We start from the raw sequence: 26973 nt of genomic DNA on the forward strand, positions 1-26973 counted from the left end.
ATGTGCACCCTTCAGTCCCTGCTACCTGCCTAGTCAGAGTGGGACTAATCTTGTATTCCTTCTTCTACATCTGCTTACAGTGGGACCTAAACTTACCTTCCTATCCTTCTCTTTGACTAATTTAACTGCAGGGAGGAGGAGGATGAAGTGAACAGCAGCAACACATCAATTCCCTCCTGCTTGCAGGGGATCCAGGCTGGAGCTCAGGGACACTGCATCCCCCTCTCTTTTGGAACCAGATTCCTATCTCTTTCACTTGGCAAGCTTGTCAGTCATGGCCAGTGTGACACCCTGACACCCCAATATTCACCACTCCCACGTAAGTAGGGTAAGTATTGTACAAAGTATGTCTTGTGAGCAATGCTCCCTGTAATCTTTTCCACCCATGCACAGATTTTTCCATACATGTGCGGAATAATTTTTTATGTGCACCACCAGTGGAAACAAAAAACCTAGCTGAGGGCGCTCTGCTAATCAGCTGGGCAGCATCTGAATTTCTTCTGAGTGGCCCACACAAGTGCCCAGCATTCAGGGAACACTGCTAATGAGGTATCATTCTAAAATTATAGATAAGCTAGATATTAATAACTTGTTGGATTGTATGTGAAGTTATGAAGTGTTGCGATGTGTTACTGAAACATGCTGTGAGGTTCAGAACACCCAGAAGCAGGCTTTCAGGTACATCAGTAAAAAGGCCAGCGTGAAAGGCTTACTGAGGAAATGCCCACGAGCACAAGAATTACCCCAGAAGCACTTCACAATGAGAACTGTTTGACCCAGTGTCACGTTATTGGATTTTAAAGTGAGCAGACAGCTCACTGCTGTGCCTACGGGAGGGGGGGTGAGGGGAGGGATGTTTGCCACAAATTTGGTACAAAATGGGCCATGCAAGGTGTTGAATGAAAGCTTCTGCTCTACCAATTCTGTGTATGCTGCTCATGTGCTTGTATGATGTTTGTATGTGGAGTTATGAATATGGGTTCTGTGCTGGTATTGTGAATGTTATCTGTCTGAGACAGAGCAATGGGACTGGACTGCCTGTCATGAGGAAGGAATGTTCAGTGAATGGCTGTGCTAACTAGCATGGCTCCAGGGACAATGGTTCTCGGGCGGGGGGGAGGGCAATACACACCTGAGAAATGTGTATGGAAATCTGCAGACCAGTCAGTACCTCATGGCTGCTGGCATGTGAAACATGCCATCATGTGACCAGCTCCAACTTGGGAGGCACCAGGAATAAATATAAAGGTGCTATAAGGCTGACTCCATTTTGTCTTCCATCTTGCTACTGATCCCAGATGCATCCTTGCTAGGGGCAGAGAGCCAGGAAGGACTGCTGACCCATCCTGACATAGGATGTACACCAGAGACTTCTAAGATAGCAATTTGTAACATCTCTGTGAAGAATCTGCATCAAGAACTTGGTGACTGATGTATGTAATATATTCTCCTTAACAAACTTACTCTCAACCTTTTCTTTCTTTTGTTAATAAACCTTTAGATTTTAGATTCTAAAGGATTGGTCCAGCGTGATCTTGTGGGTAAGATCTAAAGCATAAATTGACTGGGAACTGTGGCTGGTTCTTTGGGACTAGGAGGATCTGTTTGAGGTAGGTGAGATCGGGTTCTATAATCCTTCACCTGTGTGTAGGCTCAGGGCTGATTGTGGCACAGGGAGAACTGGGATGTCTGAGGGGTTTTGCTTGTGAGGTTTCCTGCTGGCCGGACTGGCAGCTGAAGCGCTGTGTGATTGGTTTGTGGCCTATTTGGAAAAGGCCTCCAGTGGAGGGCTGTAAGTAGCCCTGGTTTTGAGCAATTTGCCTTAAGCTGACGCCCTCAGGGGTGGCCAGACCCGGCCCGGTCCGTCACACCCAAGGCATAGCAAAAGAGCTTTCCAGCAAGTGGAAGATATAAAAGCGGGATAATGACATCATTGGGGGAAGAAGGCCTTACTCTCTCTGCAATAACACACCTGGAAACACAAGAGGAAGAAAGACCTGGGAAGGCCAAGGCAACTTGTGCCTTAAGAATCTCCCAACCTGTTTATTACTCAGGGCAAGAATTTGCTACTGTAAATCCTATTTATCTAGTGTGCAAAGCTCAGTTTGAAGGTTTTGTTTGTTTACTAAGGTAATCTGCTTTGTTCTGTTTGCTCTTTTTTATAATCACTTAAAATTTACCTTCTGTGGTTAAAAAACTTATTTCTTGTTTATTACAAAACCCATTGTATACAATTTGTATCGGGGTGGAGGGTGGGGGCAAAAGGCTCTCTCCACATTAAGTAAGAAGGTGAATTCCTATGAGCTTGCACTGGGCAGCTCTCTGCACAGCATAAGACATTATTATTTAGGGTTTGTCTCCCAAAAGGGGTCTGCACATGGGTGCTGGGCAAGTCCTCTCACACAGAGCTGACTTCAGTCTGTACCTACAGCTGGGTGTGACCCTTCTTTGTGTGTGCGCTGCAAGAGGACAGACAGCCTAATCCAGCAAAACAACAAGAGAGGGAATACAGGCTGGTGGAGCAGGAGAGACTCAGTGACATGCTTGGGGAGGTGGAGGGGATAGGGAAAGGATCCAACCAGTCACACTCAAGAAACAGGGATTTAGAATTCCCAACCTCCCCTTTTCTGCTTATACCATAATTCCAAGACTTCTGGTAGCCCACTCCCCACAGGTCCAGGATACCTTGCCAACATTCTCTTTGTAGGAGACAAAGTTGTGGAAAGTGAGATCCACCATGTCGGGGCCAGACACAACAGTGAGAGTCTTGAGAAGGAAGTTGTTGTCTGGGAAATCCAAGTTAAAAACTTCTCGGAGCTTCTGGCTCTGCAAAGGGAAACAAGGTACAAATGAAGGAGAACGGGTAAAGTGCCACCAGGAAAACAAGACCCAACCCAAATCTTTATCTAAATTCATGCTGAAATCTTAAGGAAGCTGGAGAAAGTCTTTAGAAAACCTTTTATATTTTTCTTTTTCACTGTGGACCCCTGTACTTCCTGGGTCCAGTAGGAATATGAAGAGTCAAAATATTGCTATATGTGCCACTAAAGCAGCCTGGCATTTCTGATCTGACTGAGCAATCTCAGAATAAACTTACTTGTGAGGTCTCCAATTCAAATCTGCAGCTGTTGTAATGTATGGAATAAGGAGACAGACACTACTGAAGCATGTTTCATGAGCTAATCACAACCACGCAGAACATGAGCCTTAAAGCCAGATTACTGCAGTACTCCTTGCTCCAACACCACCCTACCATCATCTCTTCCCAGTGCAGCTGGAGGTGTTCAAAGCCCTGCATGGTCTACAATCAAGTTATCTAAGAGGTGGACTCTCTCTGTGTCTTGTGCCACCCACGAGCTATGATTGCCTGAGTCATACTTGCTGCCAGTTCCTAGAGTTGGTACTTCTGTACAAGTGTCAAAGCCCCCTCTCCTTGGGAATCTACCTCTCCTTCCTTCCTGTCCCCTCTACCTATACAAATTTGTGGCCCACCAAAGCCTGAGCTGGACAGGTATCAACCTTATCTGATTGGCCTCCGATATGTATTTTAGGAGTTGATCATTTTAGGGGTAATAAAAATTAATTTTGCAGAATCTTTGTAGAATTACTTGGTATTAATTTTCTTCGTCAGCACGTAAAAGCTCCCAAATGTAAGATGCTAAGGTGATGAGCACCATTTACATTTTACAATGATGTCTACTGGGTGTAGATATAAGGATTCAGTTTGACCTATTGTAACTGACAAGGTGAGGAAGGTAGGAATGGCTGTTTCTTAGAATCACTTTCACTCTCCTCAGAATTTGAGCCAAAGTCTTTGGGCATGTCTTCACTGCAGAAAGTAAGCTCCAGTTAGCCTATCCTGGTGTGGCTAATTGTGCAGTGGAGATGCTCTACTCATGCTAAATTCTACCCATGAAATTGTATCCACACTGGTGCTGTACTAATCCATGTGCTGAGATGAATTTCTGGCAGGCTATTTTATAGCTCTTAGTGATGCATTACACTGAACCATTCTACCAATTCATCCACCTATTGCTCTCCTGTTAGTAGCAAGAACAAGAGAGCAATGTTTAGGTAAATAATTTCCAAAGCGCGTTATTCCTAATTTCTGCAGACAACACTAAAGGCAAAAGCAAACAGCATTTGCTAACAAGAATGCAAACCTCAAAGTGATTCACAGTGAACTGATTGCTCTTTCTTGTCCACTAAGCATATAATTGTCATTTTAGGTACAGGAGGGCTTCTTGGACAACACCTCTATTCAGATGCTTATGGAAGTGCAGCAGATATGATGCAGGCAAAGATGAGATAAAAAAGCCAGTGCAGAAGGGAGCAGTTAGACTAGATTAGAGCTATGGAATAGAATTGGAGGGTACCAGCATCAACCCTTGATTAGCCTGCTTTTTCACCTTAAAGTAGAGGGGTTGCCAGTCCCGGCTGAAGCAAGACTCACAAACAAGGCCTGTTAGCTCAGCTGGAGGTTTTTGTGCAACTGTGAGTGGACAGAACGTGGGCAATGGCATCACCTGAGCGACTGGCTGGGTGAGGTCTCAAGTGAAGATATATCCTTGTAAAACACATGCAAATACATGCTTGTATTTTATTACAATTCAAATCCCAGCTCTTCCTTTCCTGCCACTGAGTTTTCTGTTCACATTTGGATTGTAAATGGCCAGATTTTCAAAACAACTCGGCACCCAGAACTTCTTATGGCTTGTAAAATACAATATACACCAATGGCATGCTATGAATTATATTGTGTTCTTTTTCGGGCATCTATTATTTTGGGGGGGTGGAGTTCAACGTTATTCGAGTCTATGATAAACATACACCTTTAGGAAAGGACAGCTATCACCCCAGGGCTATTAAACTAGCATCTGTATCTTACAAGGGTAAAGCAGCTCCTCTCAGGGTGTGTCTAGACTACCTACTTTTGTCGACAAAAGTGGACTTTTGTCGACAAAACTATACCTGTGTCTACACTACCGCCGAGTTCTGTCGACATAACGTTGACAGAACTCGGCAGTTTACGAGGAATAACGCCTTTTGTCGACAGAATTTTGTTGACAGAAGGCGTTATTGCATCTACACTGTCCTTTGCATCTACACTCTCATGTCGAGAAAGCGGCTTGCTTTGTTGACAGAACTGGATGTAGTCTAGACGCTCTTTGTTGACAGAAGCTTTGTTGACAGTATCTGTCGACAAAGCCTCTGTCAACAAAAGCCTGTAGTCTAGACGTACCCTCATAGGCTATGTCTACAGTACGGCTTTTGCCAGAAGAGGCAATGCAAATGAAGCGCGGATTAGCATTTTCTAGTGCTTCATTTGCATAATCTCTTCCGGTCTGTTTTTGTGCAAGAGGTTTTTGCACAAAAAGGAAATGTCCACACTGCTTGTTTTTGCGCAAAAACCTCTTGCGCAAAAACAGACCAGAAGAGATTATGGAAATGAAGTGCAAGAAAATGCTAATCCGCGTTTCATTTGCATTGCCTTTTCCAGCAAAAGCCATAGTGTATCCATAGCCGTAGGGTGATTCCAACAATCAAATCAGCATAACATGAATGTATTTCAAGAGTGGGGAGGAGGAGAGAGGTAAGACAGGAAGAGAGACTTTAAAAATCACCCAGAAGACTTCTGTTTTATAATAGAGTTGGAATCTCTAGGACAGTCTTTTAGTTTTATTTTGCAATGTCTGTCCAATGCGGAGGTGTACATGCATAGCACATGCTTCCCTTTCTGACTCTGCCCATACAGGAAGGCTCCTGGCATGAGCCATACAGACTTCACTGATCTGAATTACAAAAGGCTTCATGTTATATGATTTTAGTCTTGCATTTAACTTCACCCTACAGACCTGCTGGCTGTTGTCCAAATTATTTACCACCCACATACTAAACCAAGAAACTGAGACAATAGAGAAATTGTGGTTTATGTTAAACAAGTTCCTGTATTTGTTAAAAGCTGTCTCTTCCCCTTCCTTCTCTGTAACATGGTGTTGCTTATCACGCAGGTAGGTCTCAGTTGCTTATCACGTTTTTGTTCTCAGTTGAGTCCTGAGGGTCTGAAAGCTGTCATTTAGAACTTCTGTCTTTGAGTTTGTTCGGCTAGACAAACTCATCATATTCAATGCTGATAATGTCTTGATAGTGTCATCTTGTCATTGACATTACATGTTTGCAGATTATTATCCTGAGAACATTTTATAAACAACTAATTAAGCCTCACATTACTCCAGTAAAATTAACTATTATCTTCATGTCACAGACTGGCTATGTCTATACTGCAAGGCTTTTCTGCAAAAGGAAATGCAAATGGAGTGCTCATTTTCATATGTCGAGCCTGCATTTGCATTTCCTCTTCAGATCCCTTTTGCGCAAGAGGTTTTTGCTCAAAAAAGCACTGTGTAGACCAGGGCTGTTAACCTGAAGCTTGCGAGCCACATGCGGCTCTTGCTCCCTTCAAGTGCAGCTCACAAAGCCTCCCTCATGGCTCACGAAGCCATCCCTGCACTCCTAAAAAACGGCCCCTGGCCCCTGTTTCCCTGTGCTCACCATCCGGCGCGGCAAAGCAAAATGGCGCCAGCCAACGGGAGCCTGATATGGCCAAAAAGCCACCCAGAGTTGTGTTTAAAGGGGCAGCATCCCTTTTTCCTTTTTTGCTCAACAACTTTTCTCCCCCAGCTCATTGCGCTATATCCCCAACTATTGTGGCTCTTTGCCTTTAATGGGTTGGTCACCCCTGGTGTAGACGGCTCCTTTTTGCACAAAAACCTCCTTTTGCGCAAGAGCCATTCTTCCTCATTTTTTCAGGAAGAACCTCTTACACAAAAGGGATCTGAAGAGGAAATGCAAATGCGAGTGTGACATATGCAAATGAGTGCTCCAATTGCATTTCCTCTTGTGGAAAAGCCTTGCAGTATAGACGTAGCAAGAGATAGGAAACAGAGGCATGGAAATCCTTTAAAAAGGGGAAAAGGATGATCTTGTGTCTGAGGCTCTGGACTGAATGTAACTGCCAGCCACAGACTTTGCATAGTACCTTTGACAAGTCACTTAGGGTACGTCTAGACTACATGCCTCTGTCACCAGAGGCATGTAGATTAGGCTACCAGACATAGGAAAATGAAGCGGCGATTTAAATAATCGACGCTTCATTTAAATTTACATGGCTGCCGCGCTGAGCCGACAAACAGCTGATCAGCTGTTTGTCGGCTCAGTGTGATAGTCTGGACGCGCGGTGTTGACATCAAAGGTATTTGTCGACCACCCAGGTAAACCTCATCCCAGGAGGCATACCTGGGTGGTCGACAAATGCCTTTGATGTCGCCACCCGCACCTCCAGACTATCGCGCTGAGCTGACAAACTGCTGATCAGCTGTTTGTTGGCTCAGCGCGGCAGCCATGTAAATTTAAATGAAGTGGCAATTATTTAAATCGCCACTTCATTTTCCTATGTCTGGTAGCCTAGTCTACATGCCTCTGGCGACAGAGGCATGTAGTCTAGACATACCCTTACTCTCTGTGCACCCCCGTTTCTTATCCAATTGCCTTCCTCAGAGCGATGTTGTGATGATAAATTCAGTCATGTTTTTGAGGTGCTCAGATACTATGGTGAAGGAGGCCATATGAACGTCATACGTAAAGGTTTATTGCACAAGGCCATATAGTCAAGAGCTGCAGATAGTAACCACGCATTCTAGTTCTGAGTCTGCAGCTCCCTTATTCTAGTTCTGAGTCTGCACTCCCTTATTGTATCATGACAACGTTTCCGGACAGCATGCTGCAATTTCACAACACAAGGTGTGTCTAGACTGCAGGCTTTTTAGAAAAAAGTGGCCTTTTTTCAAAAAAACTTCCCGAGTCTAGATTGCTGCCATGTTCTTTCGAAATTAAATCAAAAGAACACGGTGGGTTTTTTGACCACAGTAAACCTCATTTTATGAGGAGGAACACTTTTTTTTCGAAAGTGCTCTTTTGAAAAAAGGTGTTCTTGAATGGAAACAGTGCTTTTTCAAAAGAGAGCATCCAGACTGCCTGGGTGTTCTCTTTCAAAAAAGTGGCTCACTTTTTCGAAAGAAGTGGTTGCAGTCTAGATGCTCTCTTTTGAAAGAGGCTTGTAGTCTAGACATAGCCACAATGACCCAGTGCCATTGCACATGAGATTGATATATTAAAACAGGAATGATATTTAAAAGCAGGAGTGGTATCAATGCTATAATTCATGCACCCAACAAAATAAGACAGTGAAAATATACTTTAAAAACCAGAAACCCAGTGATTCAGCTTTAATCTCAGCTCTCCCCTGATTTCCCTAGCAACCTCATCTAAACAAACTAGAGTCAGAAGCCAGGGAAACAAACTCTCCTATGCAAATATAGGCAAAGAACCATGCCTACTGCTAGAGCTGGTGAGAAAGCAGCCTTTCGTCATCTGCACACACAGCACCAACCTCACAACGCTGAGTATCATCACTGAACATGTCTAAGGAAAATCTAAGGTGAAGAATAAGAATACGTCTAGACGGCAGGCTTCTTTCAAAAGAAGCTTTTTCGGAAGAGACCTTCTGAAAAAACTTCTTCCAAAAGAGAGTGTCCACACTGCCAATGTGCATTGAAAAAGTGATCTGCTTTTTTGAAAGCTAGCGTCCACACTGAACAGATTCTATCTTGCATTTAAGCTGTGATTACTATGGACAGAGTGGCTACCAGGGCACCTGTACTTTTTCCTGGAGGCCTCTTCTTTTGAAAAAACTCCCTCTTCCCCATCCACACACGCCTTTTTCCGAAAGAGCTCTTTTGGAAAAGATGTTCTTCCTCGTAGAATGAGGTTTACCAATATCGGAAAAATCCCTGCGTTCTTTCAATTTTCTTTCAAAAGAACGCAATAGCAGTGTGGATGTAAGTGAAGTTTTTCAGAAAAACCCTGCAGTCTAGATGCACCCTAAGATGTAACACTCATGTTCTTATTAGCCCTGCTCTGTCCCTAGATATTGGGACAAGGCTGTCTGCTGAGCAGTCACTAATTCTCACCATGGTGAGTGCCATTCTGCCATTGTCCCTACTAAGTTTTGCCATTTTAATTAAAAAGTAATTCCCAACCACAACTAACCATTACAGAAGCTGGGGCCAGGCAGCACTGTGCCCGGGGTGCCAAATGGCCTTACCTGCCTTATCCCCTCGTATTTGGACATCACAGAACTATAGGACTGGAAGGACTCAATAGGGCATCTAGATCAGCCCTCTGCACTGAGATAGGACTAAGTATCATCTAGACTGGAAGTTCTCAAACTGTGAGTCTGGCTCCAAAGTGGGTCACAGACTTGTGACCCCATTTTAATGGGCTCACCAGGGCTGACTTAGGATTGCTGTGGCCCAGGACTGATGCTTGAGCCCCACTGCCTGGGACTAAAGCCCTTGGGCTTTGGCTTTAGACCCCCTTCCTGGGGTGGTGGGACTCAGGCTTTGGCTTTTCCTTACCCACCTTCTCACAGCAAAGGGGGCTCAGGCGGGCTCAGGATTCAGCCCCCAATCTTGGGGTTGTGTAGCAATTTTTGCCACAACAAAGGGAGTTGTGGTGCAGTGAAGTTTGAGAACTTCTAGCTAGACCATCCCTGACAGGTGTTTGTCTAACTCAGTGGCCCCCAACCTTTTGGGCCTCCAGGCACCCAGGGGCAGAGGCCACGCATGCGTTGGGCGTCCAGGGGCGGGGGCTCAAGAATGGCTTGGACTGGCCCTGGTCAGTAGGTGGGCGCACATAAATGCCCTGGTGGGCGCCATGGAGCCTGTGGGCACCACATTGGGGACCCCTGGTCTAACTTATTCTTAAATACCTACAGCAGAGTGCCCACAGTCTCTCCTGAGTAATTTGTTCCGGTACACAGCTACCCATGCAATTAAAATGCTTTCCTAATGCCTAACCTAAATCTTTTGCACAGCAATTTAAGCCCCAATAAATGTACAGGTCAGGGACACATGCTTGCGTCTCACCCCTCCCCTATATGAGTGTCTGGTGTGGTAGGACTCTTGTTTCCAAGCCTAAAAAATCACCAGTGGTTCCAAGTCCTAATCCAAGGTTTGTACTTGTATGTAGCTAGCACTAGGACTTACCCCTTCATCTCAGAAATTGGTTACCTATATCAGAAGTCTGATATTGGGTCCACAGTCACTGCTTTGTGAGCTTCCAATCCATTGGCTGGAAAAAGCTCCATAGTGCTTTGAGATACCAGGACAATATGAAAGATACTATCTATGCAAACCATGTGGCACAAGCTCCACCAATGGCTCAATCTGAGACAGAAAAGGGCCACAGACTCACCTTGGGGATTTTGGCAAATTTCCCTACTCGGGTGTCTCGGATGCTGGTTATATCCAAAAAGTCCATCTCCTGCAAAAGAATTAAATCAAGGAGGAAGCTGGCACTTGAAGGAGGAAGGGCAAGGACTGCAGGAGAGGGAATGGTTAGAAAGGGAATGACCCGGCTCGCTGGTGGCTCTCTCACAGCCCTGCATTGGGTCGGTGTAGAGCTGCACCTCCAGAACAGGAACAACGGCACAATTCTCAGCCTCATGGAGATGGCACCTGTTGCAGTACTATGTAAGCCAATCTGCTCCCCTGGCCAGTGCAGAGGGGCAGTGATATGTGGTTCTGACTCCTTCCTTTTTGAAATGGAGGGCCTGGCAGGAAACTGTCTCTGGGGGCAACAGAACACAAGGGCTGCATTCCCATCTAGCTCCTACCCTAAGGAGGGCACTCTGCACACCCACCAAAGGACATGCTGCAAATTTGCCCTGGAGGGAGACAGGCGAGAGGCTGTAGTGGGGGGGAGGGAGCAGGGACTGGTGGTCAGTAAAGCCCAGTTAGTCAGACATGACTGTATCTGGCACAAAAATAAGGACTTTACAGAGAGCCCTGGAAACATCTGGCAGGATGTGTAATGCTTAGTAAGCACTCAAGAGGGAAAGCATAGCACTGGTAGTACTGAACAGGCACTCAGCTTCCGCAAAGCCTGCTCACACTTATGGAAGCATGTAGTTCACCAAGGCAGACTTGAAGGGTTAATAAAGTAATTAACAAAGCTCCTTCCCAAATAATATGATATCTTGCTTCCATATAGGTGTCCTCACTGCCTGTCAGGACCAAGCAATTAACACTGGACCTGGGATCAGCAAATATGTTGGGATGTGTGCAAGGCAACTGAATCAGCTACAAGCCTCACCATGGAGGGTAACCTGTAATAGTCCATAATTCACCCCAGTTCCTCACCTGTTATCCATGGCATCAGCCTGCCTCTTGCCCCCACCAGCCTATCAGTGCCATTTTGCTTATCACCATAAATCTATGTCACAATAAATCTATCTCACCACCATAAATCTAACTGTGTCAGTATGTTCTGTGGATGTATCCACCCACCCATTGCTGTGGCCACATTCTCCGTATCAGTCAACCCATGGCCCATGCCAGCCCATGCTGCTGGCAACAACCTGCCTATTAGCTACGCCCAGCAGCTGTTGTCAGCTCACACAATGCCCAGAGACTCTCTCACAGTGGGAAAGGTGCCAGACACAACTGCTTCTGCTGGGATGTAAAGCGGGCAGGTGCTCCAGGTGGCTCTCAGATTTGCTTACAGTTTGTGCTAGATGCTAATCAACTAGTGCTGCATTTCCCTGTAAAATTAGGCACTTGACCTGTGTCGCCTCTCCCAGAGGCTGTCCTGCTTCCCACAGCTCCACAGTTTCAATACCAGGCCGGCTGCTCTCACCTGTGTGCAGGGTCAACACTGTTTGCCCAAATAGTAGCAGGCCTTGTTCCCATTGCCTTCCCCAGGTCTGAACTCCTCACACCAGTTACATGCCTTGTGGGGTGAGAGGGGCAGTCACAGTGTCTATCAGGTTTACAAAAACTGGTGTTTCCCCTGGTTTTTGTAAATCTGTTCCAGGGCAGCCCGCTTGCTCTGCTGTGTTGCAGGAGGAAGTGGATAGCCTATAACATTCGCTCCAGCTCCACTCCTGCAACCAGGATGAGAAGAGCTAGAGCGTGATGGAGCAGAATGTCCAATGTTTCAGGAGCAGAATGCCCAATCTCACCCCTCCCTCCCCATCATATTGCTGAGCCCAGGTCCAGTGTAAACTGCTTGGCCCTGACAGGCCATGAGGATACCTGCATGGGAGCAAGATGTCTTGGTATTTGGGAAGGAGCTTTGGGTATGTCTACACTTGCACCCTCTTTCGATAGAGGGATGCAAATGCAGATATTCAAAATTGCAAATGAAGCCGGGATTTAAATATCCCGTGCTTCATTTGTATATTTGCATTACGGTGCTATTTCAAAATAGCGCTATTTTGAAATAACAGACGCTGTTAAGATGCGGTTATTTTGAGAGAAAACCCTTCTCTCGAAATAACTGGTAAACCTCATTGTATGAGGAATAAGGATTATTTCGAGAGAAGGGTTTTCTCTCGAAATAACTGCGTCGTAACAGCGTCTGTTATTTCAAAATAGCACCATAACGCAAATATGCAAATGAAGCGTGGGATATTTAAATCCCGACTTCATTTGCAATTTTGAATGTCTGCATTTGCATCCCTCTATCGAAAGAGGGTGTAAGTGTAGACATACTCTTTGTTAATTACTTTGTTAATTAACCCTTCAAATCTGCCTTGGTGAACTAGATGCTTTCATAAGTGAGAGCAGGCTTGGCAGAAGCTGAGTACTACAGTACTACAAGTGCTACAGTACTAAAAGTTCAGTACTACAAGTGCTATGCTTTTCCTCCTGAGTGCATCCCAGCTGGAGGGAAGGCAGATGTTTCAGGGGAATATAACGGGCACAAGATGCTACTGCTAAAAGCTCCTTATCTCACGCCACAGAAATGCCAAAGGTCGTAGTTGTGGCACTGCTGTGAGGGAGTTCACCATGGTGAAGCCCGGAGAGGCTAGCTGGCACTGGCAGTCACTGTTCTGAGGAAATCATCATAGCAAAGATGTCACTTATAGCGCCAAATAGTCCCAAATTGTACTGCTGTGCAAGGTTGCTGCTGCTGTCTCTTTATTTTATCCACTATGCGTCAGTATGTGGGTCATGAGGAGGAAGTGAAGCTGAACCACAGTGGACTACAAAGCGGAAGTATGTAGGCCCAGCCTCCCACCTGCTGTCTCCCAGAACTCTCTGCCTCTTTGTTATCAATTAGCACTTGGAGAACAGGACTTTTTCTGCTTTCCCACTGCATCTCCCTGGCATAGGTGCTAGAACTAGAGGTTGGGGGAGCTGCTGCACCTCCTCAATTGAAGTGGTTTCCATCATATTCCATCAACCAGTATACAATGGAAACCATTACATACTGACACGTAGCGGATGAAATAAAGAGACAGCAGCAGTAGCACTAGCTGGGACTATTTGGGGCTACTTCTTGGGCTCTCAGCACCAATGTTCCTTCAAACTTTTCCTATGCAGATGCAGAATGAGTTTTGTGATGTGTTATGTGTGACACATCACCTCCAGACTGGTGCATATAACCAAATTCAAGTAGGGGGAGTGGGGCCAACGTGTTTGGAGCATGGGAGGGAGCTCAGGGCTGGGGCAGAGGGTTGGGATGCAGTGGGGTAAGAGTTCCAGCTGGGGCTGCAGTATCTGGAGTCAGGAAAGAGGGGTTCACAATGTGGGAGGGGGCTCAGTTCCCTCTAAGCTGTGTGGCCATACAGCAACCTATTAAGTGCTGCACAGGCACTCAGGGCTGCAGCAGGGAGAGATTCCTCTCCCACAGCCCCTGGCCTGCTGTGGCTGGAGGACAGGTACCTCTCTTCCCCCTCCCCCCACCCCAACCTCCACCCAGCTGAGCCTAGGAATTGCCACAGCCTGGCAATGGATGCACCTCTTCCAGCTCCAACCCAGTGAAACCCCAGACCCGGTGCAGCCCCTCTCCTGTCCCCAACCCAGCCGAGCATCAGTCCTGCCGCAGCCAGGGGAGAGGTGCCTATCCCACAGCCCCAGCCTTGGAGCTGCCACAGCAAGAAGAAGTGTCTCTCCTCCTCCCCAGCCTAGGTGCTGCTGTGGGGAAAGAGCTGGATAGAGTTCTCTCTCCGCACCATAACCACAGGGCACACGCATTTTGTTATACGCACCAATCTGGAGCGGATGTATCACCCCCATATTAGTGCACATTATTTCTGCACGTGCATGAGAAAAATTACAGGTAACACTGGACTGAGGCAGAGGGTCGGATTGCCAGGAGGTGAGGGCTTTGGGGTGGGGCCAGGGATGAAGCATTTAGGGTACAGGCTACACCAGAGCTGCAGCAGGAATCAAGGACTCCCCCAGCTCTCTCTACTCCCACAGCAGCACTTGGGCGGGGTGGGGTGAAGAGCCTCTCTCCCTGCCTCTTCCTGCCTGTGGCAGCTCTGGGGCTGGGGCCAGGGTGTCTCTCCCTACCACAGCCCTGAAAACACACAGCCCTTGATAGGATGCTGCACAGCCATGCGGGTGCAGCTTAGAGGGGACTTAACACACTCACAATACAAAATGTTCCAGCATCCCTACTTCCCTCAATCCAGCTATGGGAGAGTCTTTATGCTCGGTCGCCTCTCCCTGACTGGGTACATCTGAATTTGAGCTGGGCGGTGAGATTCCCTGCATGTGTGGGCATACCCACACTAACATTGCTTAAGCACACGTATTAACAATAGCAATGTAGCCAGGGCAGCAGGACTGCAGTTTGTGCTAGCAGCCACCTAAGTGCATACCTAGGGGATCCAGGCAGCTATGTACTTGGGCGACTAGCATGAGCCACTGCTCATGCTACCCTGGCTAGTGGCTACACTGCTGTTTTTAGCAAGCTAGCGCGGGTACATCTGTGCAAGCTGGGAATCACGTCATCCAGCTCAAATGTAGATATAGCTATTGTTTTCCAGCTTAGCATTGGAGGAATCCAGGCAGGAATTTCTGTAGGGGGGTGTGAGCTATGGGAGGGGCTGGTGACTGCCCCCGCCCACAGCCCACCTCCCAGATCCCAGCCCTGCCCTCCCCTCAGCTTTGTTCCTGGGCGAGGAAGGGGGGAAATCAGCCCCAAGCTTCCCCAGCTGGCCAGAGCACAGGGGAGGCAGGCTGAGGCGGCGCGCCTCCCTGCTTTCCTCCGGCCGGCCAGAGCATGGAGGAGGGAGGCTGGGGCAATGCACCTCCCTGTTTTCCTTAGGTCAGCCAGAATCGGCCCCATGGCAAACCACGAGGACCGTAGGAGGAGTGCATTCACACCTTTCATATACCCACACCTCCCGTGTACAGGCCTGGAATCAGTATCTCCCTCAGGACCTGAGGCGTGCTGTCTTCCACCTTATCCTTCCTCCCTTTTTTCAGCTCATGCCTGGACAAATTCCATACATAGTGCTTGGAACCACCAGCACACAACTGAGAGACAAGCATAGCACAGTCCATACCTGGTTGAGGTATGTAACAATTGTAGCTGTGATCTTCTAGGTTGTGTGTGGGGCTCTCACTCTAGAGTCCTGAGTTGTAGCCCCACTCTGACATTTAGGGTGTGTCTACACTGCACAGTACCTCAAAATAAGATACACAATTTGAGCTACGCAAATTACATATCTTATTTCAATCTCATTTCAGAATAGCTTATTTCGTCATTTGGTGTTGTCTACACAGCGCCAAGTTTCAAAATAACCCACTATTCTGAAACGTCCCTTACTCCTTATGGAATGAGGTTTACAGGGATGTCGGAATAGCAAGCCTAAAATAAAGGGCTTGCTGTGTGAAGACACAGGTTAGCTATTTTGGGATACACTGGTATCACAAAATAGTGTAGCAGTGTAAACATAGCCTTACTTATTCTGGACAATTCACTAGCCTATCTGGTAAATGGAGATATTAATGCTTGCTCACCTTCATAAGGTGCTGTGAGATGCCTGGAACAAACAAGCTAGACAGGTGCAAACAAAGGACTCGCTCATTCCCCATCTGCACATGTAGATTAGTTTCTCTGATGCCCTGCTCATGCCTGGCATGCCCCAGGAAATTCCTGCAGGAGCAGGACGTAGCCCCAGGCTCTTGTGTGGTGCTTTCTTTTAAGAAGGAATATGTTGTTCAGTAGTTAGCTGTCTGGCTGCTGGCTGAGGCGCTGGCTCTTTGCTCTAGATACTTTTACAGACTCCAGTTCTAAGACTGGGCAGACAAGCTAAGCACTTACCTTATTCTGATATGTCCAATATAAGTAAAAGCCTTTTGGCTCCACCCGGAGAATTACAGGAGAAGCATTCGTTGTGTCCTGGCAAAACCAGGAGAAAAAGGGTTATGTTCTGGAAAATCTGTAAGGAGATGTAAGACCGCCTACAGCCCATGCTTGGCAAATCAGCTTCAGGCAATTCTGTGGTCTGTGTAAAGCTGTTAGCTGGTTGAGTTAGCTGCAGCCAGAGCCAAGGGGTACAGAGGCTAATCTCCCCAGGGTCAGCACCTTCCATGAGCACTAAATGCTGCAATGACCATCTGTCTGTCATGCTCTCCCTCTTCTCATTCCCCTCCCTCCTTTCAGGTCCATGCTCTGTCCTGTTCCTCAACAGGCAGAAAGCTCATGTAGAGACATGTATCTACTCATCTTCCCATTGTTCTCAGTTTGTTCCCTGAGTTCACTGCTGGGAGAGCATTCTGCACGTTGACATTGCAAATGAGGATCCAACTGGCCAGGTTTCTAGATTTCTCATTCTGTCCCACAAAACCAAGCAAGATCATCAGTGTGGCAAAGTTCAAAGGGACCTCATTCTCCTCTGCCCGCATGAGGAACAGATCCCTGCTATCTACACCTGCATCAAATAGGGTTTATTAGGTCAATGTTAGTGCATCCAACGTTGTGAGATCTTAGATGTGAAGAACTCTTGTTTAGTTATGAAGAACTCTTGCTGAGAATTGGTACAAACTATAGTCACCCCTGCCTCTATCTCCTCCTTTTCTTAACAGGATAAGCTTCTCCCCATTGGCTATAGGCCCACATGAAGAAAAAGACGGAACATACACATCTTAAAACACATAAATCAAAGTTAGCGTATAACAGACTGCAGGAGGGAGTAAATTCCAGACATGAGGGTCTTCCACCAGAATGTACTTCTGCCTAAGCTCTGGAGTTCAACCCCAGGGACAGAACACAAGAGTTGTCTTGTAGAACACAACTGCTGCAATATGGCATGGCAGGCGAGATGGATGTGGGAATCCAGGCCCCTCAGGGCTTTGTAGATTAACAAACCCCCTTTCTTTGCATTTGGGGGTGGCTTGGGAGCCAGATGACACAAGGTTTGTGATCACATCTGTTTGCCCCACTTAACAGATAGCCAAGCACATTCTGCAGCAGATGGGGCTTTGGAATAGTCTTCAAGGGGACTCTAATGAATCGGTCTCCTCCATATTGCAGTAACACTTGTGACACCCCGCTCTGCAGGACACCCCCTTTGAAGTGGGCACTGTGCTTACACAGAGTAAAGACCATCCCTCCCTGACAGAAGTTCCAATCTAATTAAATAAAAGATATTAAAATAAGTTAGCCTGGAAGAGATGTGGTTCCAGCATGACTCCAAATACCCCCCCTTTTCAGCAGAAGAAGATGTAATCTCCTTCATTTCATCAAAATGTCCCTCCTCCCTCCCCCCGCCAACAGCACCTAATCTGCATACCACATAAAGCAGCTAGCTTGGATCCTAATCTGGTCAGATGCAGAGAAAACAAAGGGATCCCATCATCCAGTTCAATGAGAAGGAAAAGCAGACCTGAGTCTTGCCATCCCACTGACAACATGCAGTCCAAGGTGCCTCGCCAATTCCCTTTGCAGCACCTTCCCTCCGACTCCTTCCCCACACACAACTGTGGAATAGGAAGCATGACAAGATGGTGAATGGAATAACCAAATCCTGATTAGGGATCTGTTCTTCTGAGGAGCCCTACCTAAGCAAGGCCAGATTAAGAAAGTGGTTTTAGGGGTTGCAGCTCAGGGCCTTTGGTTAAGGGGGGGGTCCCACAAAAACATCTCCTGGCCACCAAAAGTGCAGATCCTTGTGCAGGTCCTGGCAGGGGAGGAGGAATGCACTGCTGTCACAGTCACCCCCTACTCCTGCTGGAGCTGCATGCACCGGGAAGCTCTGTCCATCACTTCCCTTGTCTGTAGGCTGAGAACTGTGGCCAGTTCCGTGCGAAGGGGGGGTGTCGGTGCTTGCAGGTGAATGCAGGGCAGTTGTGCAGAGTCACCTGCTCCCTCCCTTCCCTGTACTGTAGTCTGTGCTACCAAAGGGAAACTGCCCCAGGTAAGCATCCTACAATCCAACCCCAGCCCTGAGCCCCCTCACACACCCATATTCCTATCCTGACCCCGCAACCCCACCCCAACCTCCTGCCCTGAACCCCCGCACTAAACTCCTTGGCCCCACCTGGAGCTCCCTCCTGATCCCAAATGCCCCATCTCCAGCGCCACCTCAGAGCCTGAACTCTCAGTCAGAGACCTCATCCCAACCGTGCTCCAAACCTCTTGCTTCAATCCACAACTCCTGTACTCTGAACCTTTCATTTTTGGCCACACCCTGGAGCCTAGGAGCCTCTACAAAATCTAATAACCCCAGGCCTCCAGAAGAGTTATTCCAGCCCTGTACCTAAGGTCAGCATTTTCAGCAATGGCCCATGTTTTGTGGGGGGAAGGGTAGGAGGTGCTGCAAAGGATTCTTAGATGATCACTTTGAAACACCTTGGATGTTAGAGGTGCTAAGCACTCAGTATTTCCAAGGAACGGCCTTTAAAATCAAATTCAAGTTATCTTAAATTGGGCACCCAAAAACAGGGACACAAAATCGGTGGCCACTTTTGAAAATGCTGGCTTTAGGCGATGTGTGTTTGGCCAACAATATTCTTAGAAACAAAATAGCAAGGAAGCCACATTAGAACCCTGCTAGCAGCAATCATGATTAAACATAGATATATCTGTGTTCCACTCAGCTCTGGCCTGCTTCACTTATTTTCTACAGCAAATTATACAAGTCAGGTTGAGCAACTGTCCAAGCTGCTGAGCTACCACTGTTGTCCCTTTGACAGTTTCCTGTAAACTGAGCACTTGGGCAGCTGCCCAGAAGAGATTCAGATGCTGCCCAGCTGATTGGCAGATCGCCCACAGCAGCTCACAGTGGGCAACATGTGTGTCTATTGGTGGTGCACATCCGCACAATTTATTTCACCCATGGATGGAAAAAATTAGAGGGAACACTGCTTAGCACAAACCATTTCTGCTATCTAGCTGCATGCTACATTACCTACTGACTTGATCACTGCTAGATTATCCTTGCAAATCATTGATCACTACATGCCCCCACTTGCCTCCTGCATCCCGTATTGCTGCTACAAAGCAGGGCCCTTTATCTTCTAACTAGTTCTGAATCTACTTGAGTAGCTCACCATCACCCGCTACGTAGTCACTTATGGACCTTTTAAATGTGTCTTCCCCCCGGTCTACTGACTCTTACCTCTAGTGATGAGTACATCTTAAGAGTCACAGAGATCTGGCTCTACTATAAGGAGATGGACAGCTGCCCCATATCCCTGTCTGGAGGAAATGCTGGAGTAGACCTTCCTGAGAGACAGTGAGCATGGATTCTTAGAGGAATATTTAAGCATCTTAATTTCCTCCTTCACTCCTGGTTCTAGACCCCTGGCCCAGATTGTGACAAATACTCAGTGGAAAGCTCAAACCAGTCACTGCAGACACAAGATGGATGAGCAAGCGGCTTTTCACAGTCCTCAGCTAAAAACCAACCAAATGGCAGGTTCTTGAGCCCAGCCCAGAATGATGGGAAGATGAGGCTGTGCATGAGTCTCCTTCCTAACACTGGTGAAAGCTTGGAATGAGCAGCCACATGGGCCTGTATTGCATACAATGGGTGGGGAACCTTTTTTGGGTTGGGAGCCGCTGACCCACAGAAAAATCAGTCAGGGGCCACTCACAAGTGAGAAGCCAAAAAACAAAACCAAAAACAAACCCTCACTGATGTGGCCCCAGCTGAGAAGCAGAAAGACACTTTCCATGTTCTTCTCCCACACCAGAGCCTAGGAACGGGGGCCAGCCTAATAGATCTTCTGTGTTCCAGGTCCAAGGTGGGGAAGCGCAGGCTCCTCAATGCTGGCGGGGGGGACTGACCCTCGGGGGCCAGATCCAGGGGCCTGATGTTCATCACCCCGCCATATAAGTTCTGTAGCTCACAGATTAATTATGTCTTCCATTTATGTGGAGAGAGCTCAGGGAGAAGGAAACAGCTTGCTGCCACACCTCCTTACTCCCTCCAGCATGGGAACTGATCTAATTGTTTTCCCTCCCTCTGCAAACCTGGAGAACCCTTCCTACAGCACCGAAGATGTCTTTCCTTTGGCTTGGAGAAGAGAGGGTGCTGCACTGACTCTCCATCTTGCCCTAGGCTGACCCCTGGAACAGACCCAGACCATGCTGCCAGGAACTCTTTCATGGAACTGAAACACAACTGCCTGTGCCCGTGGGAGTCAGAGTGCATTGCCATCAACACACACACACACACGCACACACACAGGTCCACATCACCTCTCCCATGTCCATACACACATGCTCACTCAGCATCCCCCTCCTCCCACTCATCCACCCAGCTGTCTCCATGCATCAGGTGCACACATGTACCACAGACATACATTTACCCATTGCCCCCTCCCAGTTTCTCACAGGCAGGATGCCCACTCCCACACCCACACAGGCAAGCACTCCCAGCCCTCCAGCAGGACTTCAGCCTCCTCCATGCCCCCAGCACATGCAGTAAAAGCCCAGGTACTTACATCATCCCATTTGATGAAGCGCTCGCCCTTGGATAGATACTCCTTTACCTCAGGGGGCATCAGGATGGGTGTGAGCATCGACATTCTGTCCCACAGACTGCACCTCAGCCAAAAGAGCAGCCAAAGGTTTCGCTCTTTCTTGCCCACCCCCCTTGATCTCTTTCTCTCACATGGTGTTCTCTGCCATCACAGCCCTTGGCATCAGGCACCAACAACCTCTTATACCCCAGGTAAACTTAAGGACAGCTGGCACAGACACGCGAGGAGCTCCTCATCTGCATTGTAAATCAGCAGCTCTCCAAACAAGCAGGTGGGTCCCTGCACAGGAGGAGAAGATGAAGCTTATACAAGAGGAAATCCCGAGATGGACTGAGTGAGACACCCGCACGCAGACATTCTAGGAGAGAGCGACTCCTTAGAACTGTGCACTGAAGTACGTTCAGCAGACACTTCCGGACAGAACTTCCTTAATTTTTTTCTTTAGAACAAGTGCAGCCTCTGCCAATGAACCACTCAGCCATTTATCAATTTCAACAGACACCAGCACAAGAACACCAGCGAGCCTAGCCACACATCATCTTGCCCCTTCCACACAATGGAACCATTTACCTGGGTCAAGGAATGCTTTTCTCTCTCAGTGCATATTCTGCCTATATGGCCCTCATTCTGGAGTCATGAACACTTCAAATCTTTAATGGAATTATCCTCATAATATCCCCCCTGTGAAGCAGAGAACTCTTATCCCCATTTTACAGAGAGAGGAATCTGAGACAGATTAGATTTAATCACTTGTCCAAGGTCATATAGGAAAGCTGTGGTTAATCCAGGAATTAAAATCATCCAAGTCCTTAGGAAGACCCTTATTAATTAGAATCTAGATCATGCTTCCTACCTCACTTTCAAGAGCCACTGGTGCAAATCCCAACTTTCTATATCTGCACTAAGGAAACTGCAACATTGCAGTTGCTCTAGCTTCTGGTCACCAGTGGTGGAATCCCAAGCATAGATAAAATCTTGGGGCGGCTCAAGTGAAAGATTCATGAAGAGTTATTAACTTTTCATGCCAATTGGGACCCCAGATTTGAATCCAAAGTATGTGAACTTCATGAGTATGATGCAAACCTGGGCTCAGCGAGGCAACTGTGCTGGAATTATGCTTTGTGTGTCGAGGGGTTTTTTGAATTTTAAGCACAGAGTAAGATTTATAGAACAGATGCAAATATCATAGATTAAAACCAAAGGAAAGATCTGCCAGACCCCCTAACAGGCAAAACCACCAAGTTTCTTGTGGCTCCAGGAGAGAGCACTGGGTCTGGGAGATACATAGGAGAGAGGGTAAGGAAGACATGCTCTCTGTTAACTGCAGAAGCTGCTCTCAACAGACTAGAGCACAAGTACATTGACACAGTTGTACAAAGGAGCCCCACACCTCCTAACACAGCTGTGTGCACAGAGGCTAGAACTCTATGGGTATGGATTTCAAGCAAGGAGGGGCATCTCCCCGGTACAGGAACACTGGCAGCTGAGAAGACAGGTGCACAGACTGAAATGGATGGGACTGAAGGCATTTAGCCTTTTTTTGAATAAAATATATGGCAGGTTTACTGCAGCCCAACCCCCATCTAACAGAATTTCCATATGTGAGCTGGGATTTCATAACAGTTCCCTTCTATGAAAATCAAGCTGTAGCAATTGTGGTTGTGATCTGCACTCAGCACAGCCATTGTTCATGGAGGGCATGAGAGAAGAATATAAAAGGAAATAATATTTCTCTGAAAAGGATAAATTACAAAAATGGGCAGTATGCCAAGGGGTCACTCCTGTTAGTCATAGAGGCAGCCTGAGCATTTTGAAGTGGGCCTGTCACAAATTTTTTGCCCCCACCCTCCCAAACCTAATCTGCTTATCCTGCCACTATGTGCATGGCCAGCCAAAGACTCTGGGGGAGACCAGCCAGATGTTTGTGTGGGTCAGTCTCACGCTTTGCTGATTCATTTTTTCTGCAAACTGCTAGGTGCCATTAACTCGAGCTTCTGCTACAATGAAAAGCAAGGATGGGAGCCATATGCAGATGAGTTACATTTTAGCTGTAAATATTGCTTTTCAAACAATGCTTTAATTAATTTGATTAATTAACTAACTAAGAGGCTTGATATCATCCCCATTATACAGCTGAGGAAACTAAGGCAGGGAAATGATGGGACTTGCCAGAGCTATAAGAAATCCTCCCAGTTAGAGCTGGGATTATAGCCCAGCAGTCCCTCCCTTCTGGCCCAATAACTAGCCCACTCGGTCCGGCATGTTTCTAAGCTTCTCCCACAAATTCAGGGCTCACACTAGCTGACCAAGTATTCAGGGCTCACACTAGCTGCTCAGCTTCAGGCAGCCACATGGGAAGCAGCTTGTGATGTTCCTAGCCCCACTGGTGACAGTTTTGGCAGTGCTTCCTTTCCCAGCATAGTGTCATCCTTTCTCAAATCAAGGCACCAGTGTCTGCACAGATCCCAAAGACCAAAATGGGTTGAATACAAGGGACATCCTTAACAACATGGGACTTGTAGAGCAAATCACAGTAACAAATATTCAGGACTAATGACTTGGGTTACATTTTCAAAGCTATTTTTGCAAGAGGCTAACACAGGATCAGATCTTTAGGTCCTGGTCAACTGTGCTCAGCAGGAAGAGTGAGAGGAATGCAATAATGGCTTCAAGTCCTCCTACTTTTCTTTCCCCTGATCAACTGCATAAGTCAGAGCAGTTCCTAAGGGGCATTTTACCTGATCAGAGCATCTGGAGTACAGTGTGTTGTGATGGAGGGTCTATAAGAGGTGGGATTCCCTGACACTCCCCGCCACCTGCCCCTTGTGCTGTAGGAGTGTTAAAGTGCTAGAGGAAAGGGATAAATTTTGACTATCTGATCCTTTGAAAAAAGGAAAGCGGAGATTAGCTTTGCCACCTACAGGCAGTGAAAAGCTGGAGGTTTGCAGCTTGGGCCCTTGAGGATACTAAAGGCTAGGGATGTAAGTGACTGGTTGAGTCACTACTTGACTAGTCGCTTCTTCCCCCGTCTCACTGCCTCTATCAGAGGCAGCAAAAGGGGGAGCACGAGTCGGTGCTAGGGGGAGCCAGCTTAAAAGCTTGTTCCCCCCAGCACCATCTCCATGAGGTGGGGAGGGGGCAGGAGAGGCAGAGGCGCAGCAGAGGACCAGGGACAATCCAGGACTCAGCTGTCTTGGCTCGCACTTGGTCCCAGATGAGGCACCTCTGCCTTTTAAATGTAGTAAGAGTCGGGCGGTTCTTAGTACATTTAAAAGGCAGAGCCACAGTGGGTTCTGCACTCTGCCTCTTAAATGTAGTAACAACTCTTATGACATTTAAAAGGCAGAGCCATAGCGAGGTTAGTTCCTGGGGCCGGGAGCTAACCCCATTGCACCTCTGCAGTTTCCCCTCTTATCAACTAATCAAGTAGTCAATGGAAATTCCAGCAACTACTCGATTAGCTGATTAAACACAATTTAACGTCCTTACTAAAGGCCAGCTCCAATTTTTCATTCTATTCATAGTTCCAGCAACCCTATGTCCTGTGAAGTGAGGGCACCACAGACATTTCCATCCCCCACACACTTAGCCCTAAAGATTTGGCTGCTTTCCCTGTGTCCTGTCAATGTGCCACTCTCCCCTGAGTCTAGTGAGAGCACCCTATCCTGTTGCCAGCCAGCTATCTCCATTCTCCCCAAACACCCTGCCCAGAGCATCTCCTCTCTTTCACAGAGCTATGCCTGTTCCCAACATAATGCCTACTATTGATTAGCTTGCTTTTCCATAGTGTTTCAGTTTTCCTTGATGAATACAAACGTGACTGTATTAGAAACAATCCTAAGAGGATGTGTATGTTTCAGCTCTTCAACCTGCTTTCTGCTAAAATCCCCATATGTGTGAAGATGACCAGAAACTCTAGTCTCACTTCCTCTTGCAAAACCCAAATCTTATCTTTAGTTTCACACTCCCTGTTGTACATGGAGGTTTCCTTCCCTCTGCATGAAAACATGGCTGATGGATCAGGAGCAAACAAAAGCAAAAGGCCTGTTTCAACAGCTCAATAGTAGTTCCTCGAGCATAATTTATTCCTATCTTTTTTTCTTCTGTTATGGTTCAGAGAGCATGTTTGTGTAAGGTGCACCTGCAGTGGCTGCAAAATAAAAAGCTAAAGAAGGAACTCTAGTTCAAGTCTCAATCTCTGACTTTCTGGGCTAACTCTTGGGGTGTAGATGCATTGGTAGAATGACACATTCTGCTCCCATCAGACTGTGTCTTGTCTCCTTTTGTGGAGACTCCTGATAAGGGGCAGTACAGGTAAATGCTTGGGGAAGAGATCTGAATAGGCTGGTGGTGGGAGGTCTGAATAGGCAGGTAGAAGGTCCTGATTTTGAGAGGGTGCCCCAGTGTCTCAGTTACTGGAAACCAGCTATGGAGAAAGGGAGGAGAGAACTAGGATAAAGAGATGTTATAGGAAATGTGAAAGAGAAGGAGGGAGCATTTAAAAAAATCTTTCTAGTCTGGGGCAGCACCAATTTGAAGAGAGCTTAGCTCAAATAAGGAACAACAGACTAAGAGCTTGACCACACTACAGAGGCTACAGTAATCCCATAGCGAAGGAAATATTTCTTTACACTACACCCGGTCAACCATTAAACTCTTTGTCAGAGGATGTTATGAAGGCCAAGATTTTGACAGGATTAAAAAAGAACTAGATAAATTCATGGAGGATAGGTCCCTTCGTGACTATTAGCCAGGATGAGCAGGGATGGTGTCCCTAGCCTCTGTTTGCCAGAAGCTGACATTGGGCCACAGAGAATGGATCACTTGATGATGAGCTGTTATCATAGAACTATACGATGACCTCAGAAGGTCATCAAGTCCAGCCCCCTGCTCTAGGCAGGACAATCCCAACTAAATCAACCCAGCCAGGGCTTTGTCAAGCTGAGACTTAAACACCTCTAGGGATAGAGACTCCATTACTTCCCTAGGTAACCCATTCCAGTGCTTCACCACTCTCCTAGTGAAAGTTTTTCCTAATATCCAACCTGGACCTCTCCCACCACAACTTGAGACTATTGCTCCTTGTTCTGCCATCTGTCACTGCTGAAAACAGCTTTTCTCCATTCTCTTTGGAACCTCCCTTCAGGAAGTTGAAAGCTGCTATCAAATCCCCCCTTACTCTTCGCTTCTGCAGACTAAACAGACCCAACTCCCTCAGCCTCTCCTCATCGGTCATATGCTCTAGACCCCTAATCATTTTGGTTGCCCTCCGCTGAACCCTCTCCAATGTGTCCACATCCTTTTTGTAGTGGGGGGCCCAGAACTGGATACAGTACTCCAGATGTGGCCTCACCAGAGCCGAATAAAGGGGAATAATCACATCTCTGGATCTGCTGGCAATGCTCCTCCTAATGCAACCTAATGTGTCATTAGCCTTCTTGGCTACAAGGGCACACTCTTGACTCATATCCAGCTTCTCGTCCACTGTAACCCCCAGGTCCTTTTCTGCAGAACTACTACTTAGCTGGTTGGTCCCCACCCTGTAACAATGCTTGGGATTCTTCCGTCCCAAGTGCAGGACTCTGCGCTTGTCCTTGTTGAACCTCATCAGATTTCTTGTGGCCAAATCCTCCAATTTGTCTAAGTCACTCTGGACCCTATCTCTGCCCTCAAGTGTATCTACCTCTCCCCCTAGCTTAGTGTCATCTGCAAACTTGCTGAGGATGCAATCCATCCCCTCATCCAAGTCATTAATAAAGATATTGAACAAAATCGATCCTAGAACCGAACCTCAGGGCACTCCGCTAGAAACTGACTGCCATCCTGACATCAAGCCATTGATCACTACCCGCTGGGCTTAGCCTTCTAGCCATCTTTCTATCCATCTTACCATACATTTATCCAATCCACATTCCCTTAACTCGCTGGCAAGAATATTGTGGGAGACTGTATCAAAAGCCTTGCTAAAGTCAAGGTATATCACATCCACTGACTTTCCCATGTCCACAGAGCCAGTTACCTTATCATAGAAGCTAATCAGATTGGTAAGGCACGACTTGCCCTTTGTGAATCCATGCTGATTATTCCTGATCACTTTCCTCTCTTCCAAGTGCCTCAAAAT

The 26973-nt window shown here is 47.0% G+C and overlaps 1 protein-coding gene across 1 annotated transcript in view; it reads right to left on the minus strand.

Moving 5' to 3' along the window:
- Positions 1-21224, minus strand: part of PLCB2 (phospholipase C beta 2) — a 78525-nt gene extending 57301 nt beyond the window's left edge. The window contains exons 1-4 of the mRNA XM_006128653.4: positions 20814-21224; positions 16186-16263; positions 10315-10383; positions 2686-2826 (exon numbers count right to left, since the gene is read on the minus strand). Coding sequence (XP_006128715.2) covers positions 2686-2826; positions 10315-10383; positions 16186-16263; positions 20814-20897 — 372 coding nt within the window. The 5' untranslated portion in view covers positions 20898-21224. The remainder of the gene's footprint in view (positions 1-2685; positions 2827-10314; positions 10384-16185; positions 16264-20813) is intronic.
- Positions 21225-26973: the final 5749 nt, after the last annotated feature.

The sequence above is a fragment of the Pelodiscus sinensis genome, chromosome 4 (genome assembly GCF_049634645.1).
Source record: "Pelodiscus sinensis isolate JC-2024 chromosome 4, ASM4963464v1, whole genome shotgun sequence".
Lineage (NCBI taxonomy): Eukaryota > Metazoa > Chordata > Testudines > Trionychidae > Pelodiscus > Pelodiscus sinensis.